This window comes from Carcharodon carcharias, chromosome 22, assembly GCF_017639515.1.
Source record: "Carcharodon carcharias isolate sCarCar2 chromosome 22, sCarCar2.pri, whole genome shotgun sequence".
NCBI lineage: Eukaryota > Metazoa > Chordata > Chondrichthyes > Lamniformes > Lamnidae > Carcharodon > Carcharodon carcharias.
The window spans coordinates 56,846,390-56,864,398 of record NC_054488.1 but is presented as its reverse complement, the minus strand read 5'-3'; the positions used below and the strand labels follow the sequence as shown (position 1 = coordinate 56,864,398).

General features: G+C 39.6%; 1 protein-coding gene across 3 annotated transcripts in view; it reads left to right on the top strand.

Annotated features, from left to right (window-relative positions):
• Nucleotides 1-4,651: 4,651 nt before the first annotated feature.
• Nucleotides 4,652-18,009, top strand: part of smurf2 (SMAD specific E3 ubiquitin protein ligase 2) — a 218,587-nt gene continuing 205,229 nt past the window's right edge. For all 3 annotated transcript variants that reach the window (XM_041216961.1, XM_041216960.1, XM_041216962.1), the window contains exon 1: nt 4,652-5,002. In XM_041216961.1, coding sequence (XP_041072895.1) covers nt 4,951-5,002 — 52 coding nt within the window. In that variant the 5' untranslated portion in view covers nt 4,652-4,950. The remainder of the gene's footprint in view (nt 5,003-18,009) is intronic.

Here is an 18,009-nt window from a genome sequence, read left to right as displayed (position 1 = left end):
CAGGTAAGATGTTAAACTGAGGCCCTTGTCTGCCTGTTCAGGTGGATCTAGAAGGCCCCATGAAAGAGGAGTTTCTCCTGGTATCAAGGCAATAGTTATCTCTTAATCAACACCACCAGAGCAGATTAATTTACTTTTTTCTCCCTGCTGTTTAGAGAACATACAAGCAATGACAGAAAAATATCCTCTGGTCCATCTGGCCTGGCCAACATATTTATGATATGTTGTGTATCATAATATATACACTCCCACCACCTGAAACCATGCGAGATACTGGGAGAGGTAAAGAGAAAAGAAAATTTCAGGGAAAATAATCCAGGAAATTCCTCTCGGATCGTCTTAGGCAATCAAAACTAGTCCAGGAGATCTCTTTGGCCTTGAACTCTCTGAAGTGTCTACTTTTTTATCCCGCCCTATCTGGAAACAGTTTCAGCTCTCATGAAGGAATTAATTAATTAATTAATTAATTAATTGGCATCCAATGCATGAACATGCATCGGTACAGTGCCAATTCTAGATGTCCATCATTCTCTGAGAAAAGAACCACTTCTTGACATTTAACCTAGATCTGGCTTTATACAATTTAAAATTGGGATCTTTGGTCCTTCGTAACATATTTAATAGCAACCAACTTTCTACTCAAGGACAACCTATTCCATACATCATCTTCTAGACCTTGATCAGACCACACCATACCTACCCTTTCCTAAAGTGTAGGGTGCCAGCTCTTTTAAACTATCTTGATGACTAAGATCTTCAGACTGGAAATTAATCTTGTGTGCCTTCTCTGTACCCTTTCTAAAGACTCAATATTATCCATATGTGAGGAGATCAAAACTGGCCACTATATTCTAACTAAGGCCTTATATAAGGACATATTAGTATGCTTGGTCTTATTGTCAATTGTGATTTATGCACTAGAATGCCAGGGTCTTTTTCTTTCTCAACTTATATTAATGCTTTTCCCTGAAGTCTGTATGTATGCTTAGTATTTACCCTTCCCACATGCATAATGCTGCACTTTTCCAAGTTAAACATAATCTGGCAGTCAAGGGCCCAATTCCCCAATGCATCAAGTCCAGCCTGAAACAGTTCAGCATCATGTACAAACCCGACATTCCTGCAAATTTACCTACATCTAGACCATCTTCTCTGAACTGCCTCCAATGCAAGTATAACCCTCTTTAAATAAGGAGACCAAAACTGTATGCAATGCTCTAGGTCTGGTCTCACCAATGCTCTATACAGTTGACTCTTTTCTTCTCCGCTGATGCTGCCAGACCTGCTGAGTTTTTCCAGGTAATTCTGGTTTTGTTTTGGATTTCCAGCATCCGCAGTTTTTTTGTTTTTATCTCTCTACAGTTGTAGTTTTCCTACTTTTATACTAGAACCCCCCTTGCAATAAAGACCATCATTCCTTTTGCCTTCCTAATGATTTGCTGTACCTACATGCCACCTTCTTGTGTTTCATGTACAAGGACACCCAGATTTCTCTGTACCATAACATTGTAGTCTCCGCCAACATTTTGCCTTTCTATTCTTTCTGTCCAAAGTAAAAAACTGCAGATTTTTCCACATTACACTGGCAATTTTTTTGCCCAGTCACTTAACACATCTATATCCCTTTGGAGACTCTTGGTGTCCTCTTCGCAACTTGTTTTCCCAGCTATCTTTGTATCAACAACAAATTCAGCTTCAATACACTCAGTCCTTTCATCTAAGTCATTAATTCACTATTCACAAAGTCATTAATAGAGATTGTAAATAGTTGAGGCCCCAGCCTGATCCCTGTGGCTGTTCATTAGTAACAGTTTGCTATCCTGAAAATTATCCATTTATTCCGACTCTCTGTTTCCTGTTAATTAGCCAACCCTCTATCCATGCTAATATATTACCCCCAACACCATGAGCTCTTATCTTGTGCAATAACCTTTATATGGCACTTTATTAACACCCTCCAGGACAAAGCAGCCTGTTTGATTGGCACCCCATTCACCACCTTAAACATTTACTCTCTCCACCACTGATACACAATGGCGCTGCAGAACTTATCAAGGCTCCTTTGATCTCTAACACCGAGAAAGACAAGGGCAGCAGATGCATGGGACCGCCACCACCTGCACGCTCCCCTCCAAGGCACTATCCTGACTTGGAAAAACTGTATATCACCATTCCTTCACTGTCACTGGGTTAAAATCCTGTAACTCCGTTCCCAACAGCACCGTGGATGTATCTACAACACATGAACTACAGTGGTTCAAGAAGGCAGCTCACCACCACCTTCTCAAGGACCATTAGGGATGGGCAACAAATGTTGGCCTAGCCAGTATCATCCACGCCCCATGAAAGAATAAAAGTTTTGGAAATTCAAATACACCACATTTAGTAGTACCAATTTTCCATGCTGCTTGTTACATCCTCAAAGAACTCTATTACATTTGTCAAAAATGATTTCCCTTTCATGAAACTATGCTGATTCTGTTTGTATTATGATTTTTCCAAATGCCCTGCTCCTACTTCCTTAATACTGGATTCCAGCATTTTCCTAGTGATAGATGTTAGGCTAAATGGCCTATTGCTTCCTGCTTTCTCCCACCTCTCTCCTTTCTTAAATAGGGGCATTACATCTGTGGTTTTCCAATCCGCTGGGGCCTTTTCAGAATCTAGGAAATTTTGGAAGATTACAATCAATGCATCCACCATCTCTTCAGCTGCTTCTTTTAAGATCCTAAGATGCAGCCCATCTGGTCCAGGGGATTTGTCAGTCTTTAGAACTATTGATTTGGTGAGAACTTTTCCTCCAGTAATAATGATTGTTGCTGGAAAACGAGACATGCTGTCAAATCTTTTCATCTTGCACTTACCAGGACGGACACGATACCAAGTGTCAAAGGGAGCAATAATTTATACTGTATGAGAAAAAGGGCGCTGATTGGTTGGCAAGTGGACTCTGATTAGTTGAGTCGTTGCCATGAAGAATGCAAGAAGGAACAGTTGTTCTCCCAAAGCTTTTGTTTCATTCAAAAAAGGCAGGTCAACTCTGTTTGGTCGAGGCATTGCCATGAAGAATGCACCAGGGAACAGCTGTCCTCCAAGCTTTTGTTTAATTGAAAAAGGTGCAATTTTTCAATTTAAAATTTTTTCAATTAAACAAAAACTTGGGGGACAACTGTCCCCTGGTGCATTCCCCATGGCAATACCTCAACCAATCACAGTCAGCCTGACTTTCAAGAATTTAAACAAAAGCTTGGGGATAATTGTGCCCTGGTTCATTCTTCGTGGCAATGTCTTTACCAATCAGAGTCCGCTAGCCAAGTAATCAGCACCCTTTTTGTTACGCAGTATAAATTGCTGTTCCCTTTGAAATTTGGTATTCTTGCATCTGTCCTGATGAGTGCGAGATGAAAAGTTTTGACAGCATGTCTTTTTTCAGCAATACTCAAGTTCTAGCTGAAGATTGTTTTAAATTCCTCCATCCCTTTTCCCCTTGAATTTCTACTATTCTTGGGATGCTTTTAGTGTCTCCTACCATGAAGAAAGAGACAACATATGTGTTCAAAATCATAAATAGTTTTGATGCAATAAATAAGGAGAAACTATTTCCAGTTGTAGAAAGGTAAGCAACCAGAGGACACAGAATTAAAGTGGCTGGCAAAAGAACCTGAGGATTTTTTTTCACACACAGCAACTTGTGATCTGGAATGCACTGCCTGAAAGGCAGTTTCAGTGGTAACAGCCAAGAGTGAACTGGGTAAAAATACTTGAAGGGGACAAAATGTTACACAGCTATGGGGAAAAAGCAACGAGGTTATGATTAATTGGGAAACTACAAAAGAGCCAGCACAGGGATAATGGGCGGAATGGTCACTTCTGACGCTGTATAATTCTAGGACTAGTTGATTTCATTCCAATAATGTATTTTATACCGATATATTTGGATTTTTAACTGGACAATGGGTTGTAAAGCATTGCTGATTTAACAGATATGGCTGGGTCACGTTTAAGAACTTTTTGGTGCTTTGAAATTGTCTTTAAAAGAGTTGGTGAAGCTTTTTTTGGTGGTAGTTGTCGAGTGCCTTATTTCTGAGACTCAAGCAGGAGGAGCTGTGGACTGTCAAGAGGAGGGTGCACCAGGGTGATGTCAGCAAGTGCTGTGCTCTGGGTTTCAGTCAAGTAGCCCCGAGAACAGAACTTAGAGCAAGAAAGGGAGAGGAGGAAGGAAAGTACAAGCTTCAGCCTTAAAAAGGAGGGAGGGAGGGGGAGAAAAAAATCACCGACAACTTTTTGCTGCTGGAAAATAACCTTCAACCCTTCCTCCCCTTCATCATCATTTGTGTGTGGATCTTCTGTGGGTGGAAATACTCTGAACAATAAGGAAGAAAGCCGAACAACAATTAATTGACTGGATATGAGCCTTCAGCAACAATAGATAACAAATATACCTCGACAAAGAGATCATCCCTGAGCTGTAACCGAAGATGTGAAGAGAGGGAGAGGGGGGAAAAGTCTAGTTGCACTGATTGAGGGGGGGGGAGAGAGAGAGAGTGAGAGAGAGAGACGGTTTGAGGAAGGAGGAAGGGAAGGGGGGGGGGGGGGGGGTGAAGAGAAAAATCTAGAAGAAAAGTGAAAAGTTTATTTTTTTTTTCGGCGCATCGGAGGAGGAAAGTTTTTTTTTAAATTTTACTGAGGTAAATGGTGTTTGTTTTTTTATTTTGATCGATTTTTTTTTTGGCCGTCCGTTTGCGAGTGTGGGCTATGCACATCCGGGCCACCGGGCTGGAGGAGGCCATCATTGTTCGCTCGGGGAAAGGGGGGAAAAGCGGCGGCGGCGGCGGCGGCCGCTGGCGGAGGGGAGACGCCGGCAGCAGCAGCAGCAGCAGCAGCGGCAGCGACTAAACTTAATTTAAAAATAAACTACTATATATAAATAAAACACAAACACCCGGGAACATGTCTAACCAAGGAGCCAGGAGGAATGGGCCGGTCAAGTTACGTCTAACAGGTAAGCTGTGCGAATTGCACGCACACATCCATCGTTTGCACTATAAAGACCTGGTGCTTTAAATTGATTCTTTCTCTCTCCCCCCCCCCCCCCCCCCACCAAATTATTTGCGGTGGAGAGATTGTTTTGTTGGCAATGTTTTGTTTCTTTCCCACCGCCTCTCTCTCTCTCTCCCCCCGCCCCCCCCCCCCCCCAAATCCCCTTTCCTCCTCCTTCTCCCCTCGAGCGGCAAAATAACAAGTCAGGTTATTTGTACACTTTCTACAAAAGAGTGGTTGAACTTGAATGAGTTTTTTTTTTCCCTGGCAGTTTTTTGCCTTTGATATGTATTTTTTTGTGTGTGTGTGTTTTTTTTTTGGGGGGGGGCGGGGGTTGAAGGAGAAAGGTTGTGTCTTTGGGTGATTTTATAACCAGGAAATTCCTGTTTCTGTATTGTAGGTTTCGTGCTTGTAATACGTTTTAGGCCTGGCAAAGTAAACTCTTGGCAGTTGAGGTTATTCCTGTGACGAGGGCTTTTAAACAACCTTCCTGTCCCTTCACACCTCCCCCCCCCCCCCCCTTTGTGTACATGGAATGTGTACAATTTGGAAGTGCGGGCGTGTAAGAGATCAAACTGGCTTTTATTAATCTAGTCGTATTCATATTCCCACTCTTCCAAAGAAGTGTAACAGCAAACTTGGCAACAGTTCAAAGTTTATTTTTGTTGCCTTGTGTTATTACTGCACCATGTTTATATTTTTGTTCTACGTCCATGGACTTCCACAATGAAAATATGATTGCATTGTTTTAGTCTGGAACTTAGTTTCTGGCAAAATTTATGGCAAAATAGCTACATCTCAATTTTGATATTTTATAGTAAGAATAATGGTTCAGTGATTCAAAATAGGAAATTATAGCTGAAAGGTATTTAGTTTTTAAAAAAGCTTATTGGGAGTGTTATGCCTAAGCTTCTGAGAGCGTTTTCATTGTGATGCTGTGTGCCAGCTTGGCTGAGATAGCACACTCGTCTCTGACTAAGAAATGTTGTGCATTCAAGCTCCATTACATACTTCTGCATGTAACTCAGTACAGTACCGAAGGAGTGCTATCAAGAGGTGCTGCTACCTTTTAGATGAGATATTAAATCCAATGCCTTGTCTGCCAGATAGAGGTGCTTTAAAAGGTACTGTTTGAAGAAGAGTAGTGAGTTCTATGTACTCTTGCCAACATTCTTCACTCAACCAACACCACAAAAAACATATTGTCTGGTCTTTCATTTTTTGTTTGTTGGGCTGTGCTACACTAACAGCAGTGACTGCACTTCAGAAAAAATGCAATTATATCGTACCTTGGAATGTTCTAAAGGCATAAAAATTCTCACTGCCAAAAGTACTTAAAACTGTTGTAACGTAGGGAAATGCAAAAGTGGCAAAATCCCAGAAACAGCAATGAGATAAATGTCACGATAATTTGTTTTTGCTGTGTAAAAACAGAAAATACTGTAAATACTCAGCAGGCTAGGCAGCATATGTGGAGAGAGAAAGAGTTAAGGTTTCAGGTCGATGACCTTTCAATAGAAATGGTGAAATGTCATCGATCTGAAATATTAAATCTGTTTCTTAGTCCATAGATGCTACCTGAAACCTGAATATTTACAGCATTTCTATTTTTATTGCAGATATCCAACATTTGCAGAGTTATGCTTTTATATTACTGCTTTTGGTGATGTTGGTTGAAGAATAAATGGTGGCCAGGATACCCGGTGAACTCCTCCGCTCATCTTTGATTAGCGTTACAGGATCTTTTACATCCACCTGAGAAGGCACGTAGCATCTTGATTTGACTTCCTATCCAAAAGGCGGTACCTCCTGAGAGTGTAGAATTTCATGTTTGAGATTATATCCTCAAGTCTGTTGGAGTGGGGCTTGAACCCATGACCTTGCTCTGGCAAGAATACTTCTACTGAACTAAGACTAACCTCTAAGAGAAATATATACTTAAGCTGTAAAGTGCTAAAGTTCTGACAATGAGTGCATGTTTTCCATTTAATTTTTTTTAAAGAAGCATATTAAGTGTCTCCCTATTGTATTCTTGATCTCAGTCGGCTTGTTCAGAGTGCGATTGAAGGAAGTTGGGAAAATGTTTCTGAAGTACACTTTCTATCTGAGAATGTGTCAATGGGAGGGGCAGTAGAAGAAATATTGAGGGAGAATGAAAGTAGGAGAAGTTGAAAATTTACTATTGATAGTCCAGTTATGATGTCTAACCATATGTTACATATTATTTTAGATAAACTGATAGTATTTTATTTTTGGATTTCTTGAAACTAAATTTGTCCCATCTTAGTGGAATGATAGCTATAACAGCACAGCCTACCTATTCTAGTTGGTGGGTTTAACACTTTCATTTAAAAGTTATTTACTTCAGAGCTTCATCCTATTTCAGGCTATCTTGTAGGCAGGATATCAGGTAAAATCATTTGATCCATATGTTGGTGATTTATCTTTTGTATTTTTCTTTTGAAAATGTCTCCCTCATTTGACACAGGCAGCATTTACAGATCTTCATATAATTTGGGTGGTGTCCCATCTCAGTGCAAACTTGTGGTGTCTTCAACTTTGAGTCTGTCAGAGAGGTTGAGTACTGATGGTTGCAGTATTATTTGAAAAACATTTTTCTTCTTTTAAGTGGAGGTCCATATAAACAACTTATTTTGTGGTGCGGAGAGCATTATTTTAACTTGCCTAGAAGATGTTATTTGAGTGTTAAAATACAGAAACAGTTTCCACAGTGGTGAGCTAGAGCGAAAGTGCAACTTTTGGACATGCTTGACAGAGCCTGTGAAACTATATAGCTGTGGTTCAGGTTATGAAGTTCAGTTAAAACTAGTAAATGTTTTGTGAGAAATCCATGTCTCTGATTGTATTTTTTTATTTTAAATATTCAGTAGATTCTCCTTGGGTTTTAATTAACAAAAAGTGATGGTTGATTTCTGTGGCTCAGTAAGTTTTTCCAGTGAGTCACATGGATTAGGAGGGTCCCAGGTTCATTATCTAGCCTTTGCTCAGTTAGGTGATCTCAACCAGAAAAGTAGTATGAGCACTACAGTTGGCCTCAGGTCCCTCGGGTGAGGGAGGGGGGGAAATCATCCAGATTTCCTGCGCCTAACTACTATTTAACTGTCCTTGATTGAAGTGTGCAAATGTATGTTGGTTGGTAACAGGATGATAATAATAGTTGATAGCCTGCAAATACCTGATGTCCAAACTCTCTCATATAAAATGTATTGGAGGGTTCCAAGTGCCTATAGAACTATATGCCAGTAAAGAATAAATCCTACATTCGAAGAAGAAAATTGTCTGGAGCTTTAAAAATCTTAATTAAAAATCTTTGAGTTTAGCAGGTGGACTATTGGACTTCAGCTGGCCTCAGTACCCCTTGGTTTGAGAGGATTAAAATTAGCATGGTTCCAATTCTTTTGCTTTCCAGTAAAAACTGAGTTTCTGTTGTTTAATTAGGTCGTGATTTAGTACTTAAAACTGGCATTTCCACTGCTTTTGGAGTTGTTTGTAAACTTATGCAATTTGCTGCCTGGATATTACAGGCAGGTTGTAAGTGCAGAATCTTGCAAGATACCATGCCATGACTCATCATTTGCCCTATTTTATAACACACACAAACTTATGGGAGAAGCAGTGTTTAGTAGGTGGACTTTGTGTACAAAGTACAAAAGTACTTCCTTCTCCCTTTTTTTATAGAAGAAATTGTCTTTTCTTCAATCAATGAAAGAAAATTACTTACTGAGAATACATGGAGACCTGAGAGAAAGATCTCTGTGCTTGACAAGTATCCTAGTGTGGTCCCATTCCAAACAGGGCTCTGGAGGAGACTTCAGAGTGACTCTTAAGCTTATTTGAAGACACCTGACTCTCAGAATCACGGGATTGTTACAGTACAGAAGGAGGCCATTTGGCCCGTCATGTCACTCATTGTGCTGGCTCTCTGAAGGAGCAATTTACTCAGTGCCACTCCCCCGTCTTTTCCCTGTAGCTCGGCACATTCTTCCTTTTCAGATAACAATCCAATTCCAGGAAACAAGTTATACTTGTAAATGTACATTTAATGTTGTAAAGGTTTGGCCTCTTTCTGTGAGGTTTCTGCTAATCGTCTGTCAATGTTGAGGTGGGAATCTGAGCCCCTACAGAAATTCCAGGAGGGACTATTTCCTTTCCAGTGGTTGAAGAATATAGAACAAGAGGACTGAAAATTAGATGAAATATAGGAGATCCAGAAGAGAGAGCAAGAAAAACTTCCTAACACTGCACTTCACAGCCTGATAAATCTTTATCAGAGTTGGCGATTGAAATGAAGATGTCAGCTTTTAAGAATAGCTTAAATGTGTGATTGAATGAAGAAGGAATAAAGGGATAGGGTAACTAACTTGGCACATGGGATTGGTACAGCTTTTTATGGAGGATAAGCATCAGTACAGACTGGTTGGGCTGAACTGCCTGTTTTTGTTCTAAATAAAGTCTTTAAAGTGCTTCATGGTGGAGCGGGTGGAAATATAATTCTGACACATCATAACTTGCAAGGAGAATTAGGGAAGTGATTAAAAGCAAGACTAAAGATGTAGGTTTTGAGGAGGATTTTGAAGCTATGGAAAGCTTAACAAGGTGGATGGGTTTAGTAAGAGAATTCCAGAGAGCAGGTCCAAGATGACTGGAGGGCCTGCCCCTGATGATGCAGTGGGGACAATGACGCGCAATAGTTTAGACTTGTGAGTGAAACCTGAGAGCAGGGATTTAAGTTAGAGAAGCTTGCAAATGTTGGTTCAAGTAAGGCAATTTTAGGAATTAGAATAAAGGGCAAGGGTTGAAGTTTGGAACCAGTGAAAGTTGGTGAGGATAGGGGAGATGGACTCAATTTGAGTGTCTAATGAAACAGCATGCAGGCAGATGAGTTCTGGATGAATTGCTGTTTATGTTGGGAAGAGCTTAGGAAATCACTCAGCTAGCCATTTGTTGGAAAGGTTCAAGCCTGAAGTTGACTAAAGTACAGAAAAGATTTCAGCACGGTCTCTAGTCTTTAGCATGACTCCCTGGTGTTGGGTGGCTTCAGCGCAGCTCAGACTAGTTTGAAGTCATGTCCCCTGCTGTTGATAATGGAAAAGGTCAAGGAGTTCCCTGTAATTGTCATCAGAGTGGGAGATCTGACATGAGGGTTTCCCTGCTACAAATAGATTTGAGTTTTTGTTTTAAAAGGTCTTTTTTTCTCTCTATGAAAGGGAGAATACTTTGAACAAAAAATGTTCTGATGTTTCCTCTTTTAAAGGCTTCTTGCTGGTGGATACATCATAATGAAAGGTGATGGACAGCAGGCTGGTAAATTTATATTAAACAGTTTTGAAAAGCTGTGGATTTATTGAATTGCACAAGGGATAGTAAAAGGCGTGGGCCATATTTGTCTTGAGGTTTTTTTCTCCACTTAAATACAGGGACTTTAAGGCTAGAAAACTGCATTAGTGTACATTTTTTTGGAAGAGAGTCTCCCCATTAAATACTCTTATTTTTTAATAAAAATAGGTTCATTATTATTGCTCAAATGCTGAGTGGTAAAAGAAGTGAGGGGGAACTGGCTTGGAGGAACTTATAAGCTTGATATCGAGGGAGTTGAATTAATATGCACAGAACTAAAATGACTACACTATTTCTGTTACTCCAGCAAATCTTTGCTTGGATAACTAATTATTTTAAACTAAAATGCCCAGAAATGAAATAAAGTTAGAGGGTAATAAAGTTAATGCGTAATTCTTTGTGAAGGCAAGACTCTGTAAATAGTAAATTTGCTATAAAAAAACCTATACTGCACAAAATAAAATATGTTTGCACAGCATGCTTGTTTCCTCTTGCATTTAGGATATGGTAAACAACATTATGTTGGAGGAATTGCTTTGTAAATAAGAGAAAGTTCATTAGAAAGTGTCAGAGATACTGATATGAAGCAGTGAAATTCACTCCTTTAAGTGAAATAGAACAGATAACTCATCTGTAGCAAGTTGTGACCAAGTTTTTATGGACTTTCCTCGAGTGCAATGAACAATTTGAAATGTAGCCTGTTACTACAATATTTATTTCCAACTTCCTGTATGTTACACAATAATTAAATGAATATTGAGTAATACATAATACCCCAAGTTGCTGAGAACAATCATTATTTAGCTGATTTGGTTTTTGGAGAGGGAGAGTGTGTCCACTTGTCATGAAAACACACAGAGCTTTAACAAGAGAGAAATTGCATTTATTTAGCACCTTTCGTAACCTCAGGCTGTCCAAAAGCATTTTAAAGCTAATGATGTACTTTTGAAGCGTAGTTGCTTTTGTGAGATAGTAAACATGGCAACCAACTTGTGCACAGTAAGGGTTACACACAAAGCAACGAAATAACTGACTGGACCATCTATTTTTTTTAGGTGTTGGTTGAGGGATAAATGTTGACCATGACACTGAGAGAACTGACAAGTGTAAAAGATCTCATGGCACTAGTTAGGTCCTTGGCTTAACACTTCAACCAAGGACCCAACAGGCATAAAAGAATGACAGCAACTCTGACAGTGCACTGTCCTGAAATGCCAGCTTAAATCATATGCTCAAGACTTTGGATTGAAGCTTGAACTCGCAACCTTCTAACTTGGGCAAGGGTTCTGACACTGAACGAAGGCCGTGCCTAATTAGGTTTGATTTTATCTTAGGTGGGATTTATTGTGTGTTGTGCAACATTGTGTAGATTAAGTATGCAGAAACGTTTTGCACTTTCTTTGTTCAATTATCAGTTCAGAACACTTCAGGGCAGTAAAAGCAATGAAGCTGCCATGTTTAGATCTAGCGCTTGTTTACGGTTTGAGTACGTGTACAGCTGTTTGATTTATTTTTAAACCATGAGCAAGCTCATGGGTGAGTAGTTTTGATGCGTTTATCACCTTGTGTGTCGGATAAATTCTCTTTTTTTAATAAACATGGTAAATACATATAGGTGCATATGTGTTCCTGTAATATATTTTGCCAAGTTGTTGGTGGGTAAAAGGTATGGAAGAAGGAATTGGCAGATAATTTGCCGCATGCTGAGTTATTGTGGTCTGTAGATGTGGGAGAAAATAAATTTTGTTAATTTTTACCACCCATTTATCTGTGTAAGCACAACCATCATACTATTTGATAGAGTAGCCTATTGGTTCTTCAGTTATTTCACTAACACACACATTTATGTTAAAACATTGAAAGAAATTAAATATTTCTTGAGTAGAAAGTCTGCAGGTCAGCACCATAAAATACCAGCATTCCTCCGTAAGGCTGTGGTTAGTGAGTTCATTGTGTTGCCATCTCTGGGTGCGTAAGTTTGGAAATTTCAGCCTTATGCTAAGATAATTTAGGTGATCATTCTTGTATTAAACTGTTTGATTGCCACACCATTAATGGTCGTGTTCTTCTGTTACTTTAGTTTGTCTTTCAGGTGTATGTTTTAAGATTGTAAAGGGAAGTTCTTAGGGCTGGTATTCTGCAAGAATGAGATCAAAAGGGCCTTTTACTTTCGATCAGCTTAATTCTATTCATAAACATTGCAGCTCACTTTCTTGCTTCCAAAACAAGTCACCACCTTACTTTGTAAAATTTATATTAATTCTTAGAGGATTGGCAGCTTAATACAGGACAATAATTTAGTTGAATGGTTCTGATGATTCCTTGTTATTGTCAGTTTCATGTTGAGTAGTAGGATCACAGTTATTTCTTCAAGCTTGCTGACAGCATGTTCTATATATAGCCTGGTTGTTGTAAAATCTTAATGCTCCATTTTTATTTTTCTTGCTACTCTACCCAGCTGCTAAAGTGAATGTGGTAAAACAGTATGATATACAATGAATAATAAACTCAGTAGGAAAGTGGGATCTGAGGGCATATGGCATACATGATTGGCAGTGCGTCAACATATTGTATCCATCTGTCCCAGTGGGTTGCAGCAAAATATTTTATTGACAGTACAATATCAATTATTTCTTCCAAGTTATCCTTTAGCTGTGCTGATGGCAAATGGCTTTATCAACTGAGTAGAGGAGCCATTCAAACCAGGTGGCCTATGTTCAATCCCTAATTTAGGACATATCAGTTAGAATGGTTGCAGGGATTTGATGATCTTGCAGGGAAAAATCATTAAAGGTACATGCTGCTGATCACTAACTAATGACCATGCTGGAAATGCTTGTGTGTATGTTTGATAAGGACAGGATTAGGCTGACTGTCACACCTCTATGATTGACTAGTTGCCAAGCCTTGCTCTTGAATACTGATCATTTTGGTTGATTGATAAATGTCAGAGCCAGTGTTTGTGCAAACATATGCTGCTAAGGAGTTGATGCCTTTGGGAAAGGATTAATTGGTGAGAAAAATATTTTTTAAAAAATCATGTCCTGTGTTGGCATTTTTATATTTTTTTAATGATTGAGGTTATATTGCAAGGAATGTTGTGGTATAATGCGACATATTTTGACAAGTAGGGTTTTTGAATTTTGTTTGTTCTGGGAAACTTTTGTCCTCTATAAAATACCGAGCTTGGAGTTTTTCAGGTTGTGCTTTCGGTGGCTGGGGATTTCTGTTGTGATCTCTGCATTTTATTCTGTGATTTTCCTGTCCATTAAGATGAATGAAAAGAAAATCAGGGGCTGGTGAGTGATCAAGTGGAAAATCCTGGCTAGTATCTCTTGAAGAATTCCTAGGTCCTACATATCATGGAGCTATGGCAGGGCAAAGGTTCTTTTTTAATTTCTTCCTGACGTGCTTAAATGCCATCTTAGCTGGGCATCCGTGTGACCTTCCAATTGGTTCATGGTTGCTTCTCTGTATGAAAATACAAATTGCCAAATTATAGGTAATTTTCCAATGTCTGAGTCACTAAGTTGAAACTCCAGGACTGCTTAGCAAACAAAAAAAAGGGTGAAATTATGCCTTTTGATGTTTTGTGCCATTGGATTAATATCCTGGTCAATGTTTTCTATCTTCCACTATGGATGTAATGGAAGTAAACAAAAATCATATAAATGTTTCTGTGTTGTTCAGATTTACTGTTAGCTTTGAAACCCAGCAGTTTGGGGCTGGGTAGTGGAAATGCAGGATTAGATAGACAGTCTGAGTTGATTATAAAGATTAGCACAAGAAATGTTTGCATGACTTTGTTGCAGATATATTTTCTTCCATGGGATTTTCATGAAGTGTAACTATGGGCATGTACTGTAGTCTTCTTGAATTGTGAAAAGCCCAGCGGTTTGTCAAGGGAGAGCTATTTTAGCTATGTCGTATTGGGGTAAAGTACTATTGCATACGGGCCTGTCACTGGAGGTGGATGTGTTGGGAGCAATTTCAGGTGATGAATTAAGTACAGCGTATAAGAATGCTGCTACCATACATATTGACTTAAGTACTTCTATTTCCCTGTAGCATGTTGGTATCAATATGCCAAACAAGCTTAGTCACGACACTGCTGGAATTTTACTTTGATTGCCTTTGGGAATCAAGGAGTATTTGTGAAGAATTTTCTCCCAAATAGATTAAGTTGGATTAATTCTGATGAAGAGTCATACGGACTCGAAACGTTAACGGTATTCCTCTCCGCAGATGCTGTCAGACCTGCTGAGTTTTTCCAGCTATTTTTGTTTAAGTAGGATTAATGTTTGAATGATTTGTAGAAGGACTGATCAGGTGATCTTTTTGCTTTCCATGTTTCCTGATTTTTAAAATATCTGTGGAATTTAGGATACATTACTAAATTATAAAAGGCAGATTATGAATTAAGTGTAATAAGTGGGGAAAATGTGATGTATTTTTGAAGGAATGAAAGAGCCTTTTTTTAACCACAACTTTTAATTAGTTAGTTTCAGCCTAATGTTCATTGAATACAAGATATGGATATTGCTACCAGTGTTTATTGCCCATCTCTAATTGTCCTTGAGAATCTGCTGTTGAGCCACCACCTTGAATACAGTTGAGTGAATTGCTAGTCTATTTGAGGACAGTTAAGAATCAAGCCACATTGCTTTGGGCCTGGAGCCACATTCAGGTCAGTCCAAATAAGGACAGCAGGTTTCCTTCCCTGAAGGGCATCAGTGAGCCAGATGGGTTTTTATGACAACCTGATAATTTCATGGTTACCATTACTGATACTAGCTTTTTATTCCAGATTTATTTTTGATTAACTGAATTTAAATTCCCCAGCTCATATTTATTGAGCATTAATCCAGGATTACTAATACCATAAGATAACCATTATAGTACTGTTCCCTAGATTGGTTGCTAGGACATTAGTTGGATTGTTTTGTAAAGGACAGATGAAAAGGAATTGTTGGTATCTTAAATGCTTGGCTTGTTCTGTTATGTTCATATGAGGAACGATATTGGTCAGGAATTGCACCTGATGATTTGAACATTGTAATTTATTTAAAATTTGCATGGGAATTAATAGCATTGTTTACACTGTAATTAATTATGGTTTCCCCCCCCCACCTTTATTTCTTGCTCCTGCCCATTGCACCCCCCCCCCCCCAATTAAATCTTGGTGTTGCATATAATTTATACCTCCCTGGATCCACCTTCCTTTTGGGCCTGTGCTGTTTGTGATGTTATATCCTATTTAGTTGCGACAAACTGCATTTTTTGGTGGATAAATGAGATGTGCACCCTATAGTTGGAAGTACCAGCCTATGATTCCTTCCATCGTAAGATCAGAATTGGGGATATTCGCTGATTGTGCAATGTTCAGTATCGTTGGCAGTGATGCAGATACTGAAGTAGTCCATGTCCAAGTGCAACAAGACCTGGACAATATCCAGGCTTGGGGTGGCAAGTGATATTTGTGCCAGGCAATGACCATCTCCAATGAGAGATAATCTAACCATCACTCCATGATATTCAATGGCATTACCATTGCTGAATCTGAATCCCCCACTATAAACGTTCTGGGGGGGGGGCTACTGTTAACCAGAAACTGAACTGGACTAGCCACATAAATACTGTAACTACAAGAGCAGACCAGATGCTAGGAATCCTGCGGTGAGTAACTCACCACCTGACTCCTCAAAGCCTGTCCACCATCTATCTACAAGGCATAAGTCAGGAGTGTGATAGAATATTCTCCACTTGCCTGAATGAGTGCAGCTCCAACGGCACTCAAGAAGCTTGACACCATTCAGGACAAAGCAGCCTGCTTGATTGGCACCCCATCCACAAACATTCCCTCCACCACTGACGCACAATGGCAGCAGTGTGTACCATCTACAATATGCACTGCAGGAACTCACCAAGGCTCCTTAGACAGCACCTTCCAAACCCATGATCATTACCATCTAGGAGGACAAGGGCAGCAGACACATTGGAACTCCACTGCCTGGAAGTTCCCCTGCAAGCCACTCACCATCCTGATTTGGAAATATATTGCCATTCCTTTACTGTCGCTGGGTCAAAATCCTGGAACTCTTCTGCCCCGTCCCCAACAGCACTTTGGGTGTACCACACAGACCAGAGGGTCAGGAAGGCAACTCGTCACCACCTTCTCAAGGGCAATTAGGGATGGGCAATAAATGGCCATGTCCACATCCCATGAATGAATTTTTAAAAAACTGCAATTTGAGAAAATGGAAACATTATCACAGTAACACTAAGCTGAAGTGTTTTTTTGGTACGTGGGGAGTACTATTCACCACTTTGCCTGGTCATGTTTGGATGTGAAAAATATGTATTTTCCTTTTATTCGGAAAACCATTGTACATTTTAATCAATCAGAGCTCCTTCCTTGTTAAACAAGTGCTATGTAAAATCTTTTTGAATTCCATATATGGAACTGTAGGTGTCAAAAGTACACAAGGTATGTAACATGATGACCTTATCCAAATCTTCAGGGAAGAGGATGTGAAAAGCTGTTAACAATAATACTGTGTGAGGTCAAGGGGCAGGCAGCTGCTGCCTTTTCTGGATGAGTAATGGTGTGATACAAGGAGATTGAGTATTTCATAATTTAACTCAATTTCACCTCTTTTTGATGAAGGCAGCCCGATTCTTCTCAAAACCATTGAGTGACTGCAGTATTATGCAGAACTGAGTCTAAATACACTCTCAAGGGAAAAAAATTGAGCCCAGCACCACCCACCTCCCACCCCCATGCGCAAAAAAAAATCTTAACCAAAAAGTAAGATCCTTACATAGACGCTGTAAGGCAACATAGGTGAAAAAAAAACCCTCCTTCCCTCTTCGCATCATTCTTATGCACATCTTCTCCAGTTTCACTCCTATCCTTTCACCCCAGTCTTGTTCTCAGTCTCATCCTTCTTCCCCTCTCCCCACCCACTTCCATTCTCCCAAAGCTAGGAAGCAGCTGGTAATATTGGGAAGTTGCTAAAGGTGACCCAGTGTTTATTTCCCTTTTCATATTCTTTTTGCATCAGTTATTCTGAAATCTATATGCCTAATGTGACAGGTATGGAGATTCCAATGCTAATCAGTTGAATCCCTGTGCTGTAATTACCCTGCCACTGAAGGTGGGCAGAGGTAATATTTTCACTCCATTTTAGTCTTTGTTTGTAAACATATTTCAAAAATTAATGGACGGATTTCAACCAAACTTGACACATAGGATATGGCCCAAGGAAGAGCTGGTTAGCTTTTGGCAAAGTTGCGGATCCGAATCCTGGAACTTCTTTAAGGATCTGTTAACATTGAGAGGATGAATTGACATTTTTTTAAAGAATGTTGTGGGTCTTAGTTGGAATGTTTTTGATTGTCAACACCTGATTTTCAATTCTATTGGATGTTTTATCAGCTACGATCAGTTATAATGTAGTTTAATGTTGAGTTAATGCAGCTTGGAAGAGGCATGCCCTCTATAGAGTGTTCCCTTCACTTGTTCTTGCTGTAATTCACTGAAGCTACAATCTATCATCTACTGCAAGCCCACGGTGCAATGTTGTGCTTGTACAAGGATGGCTTGAATCT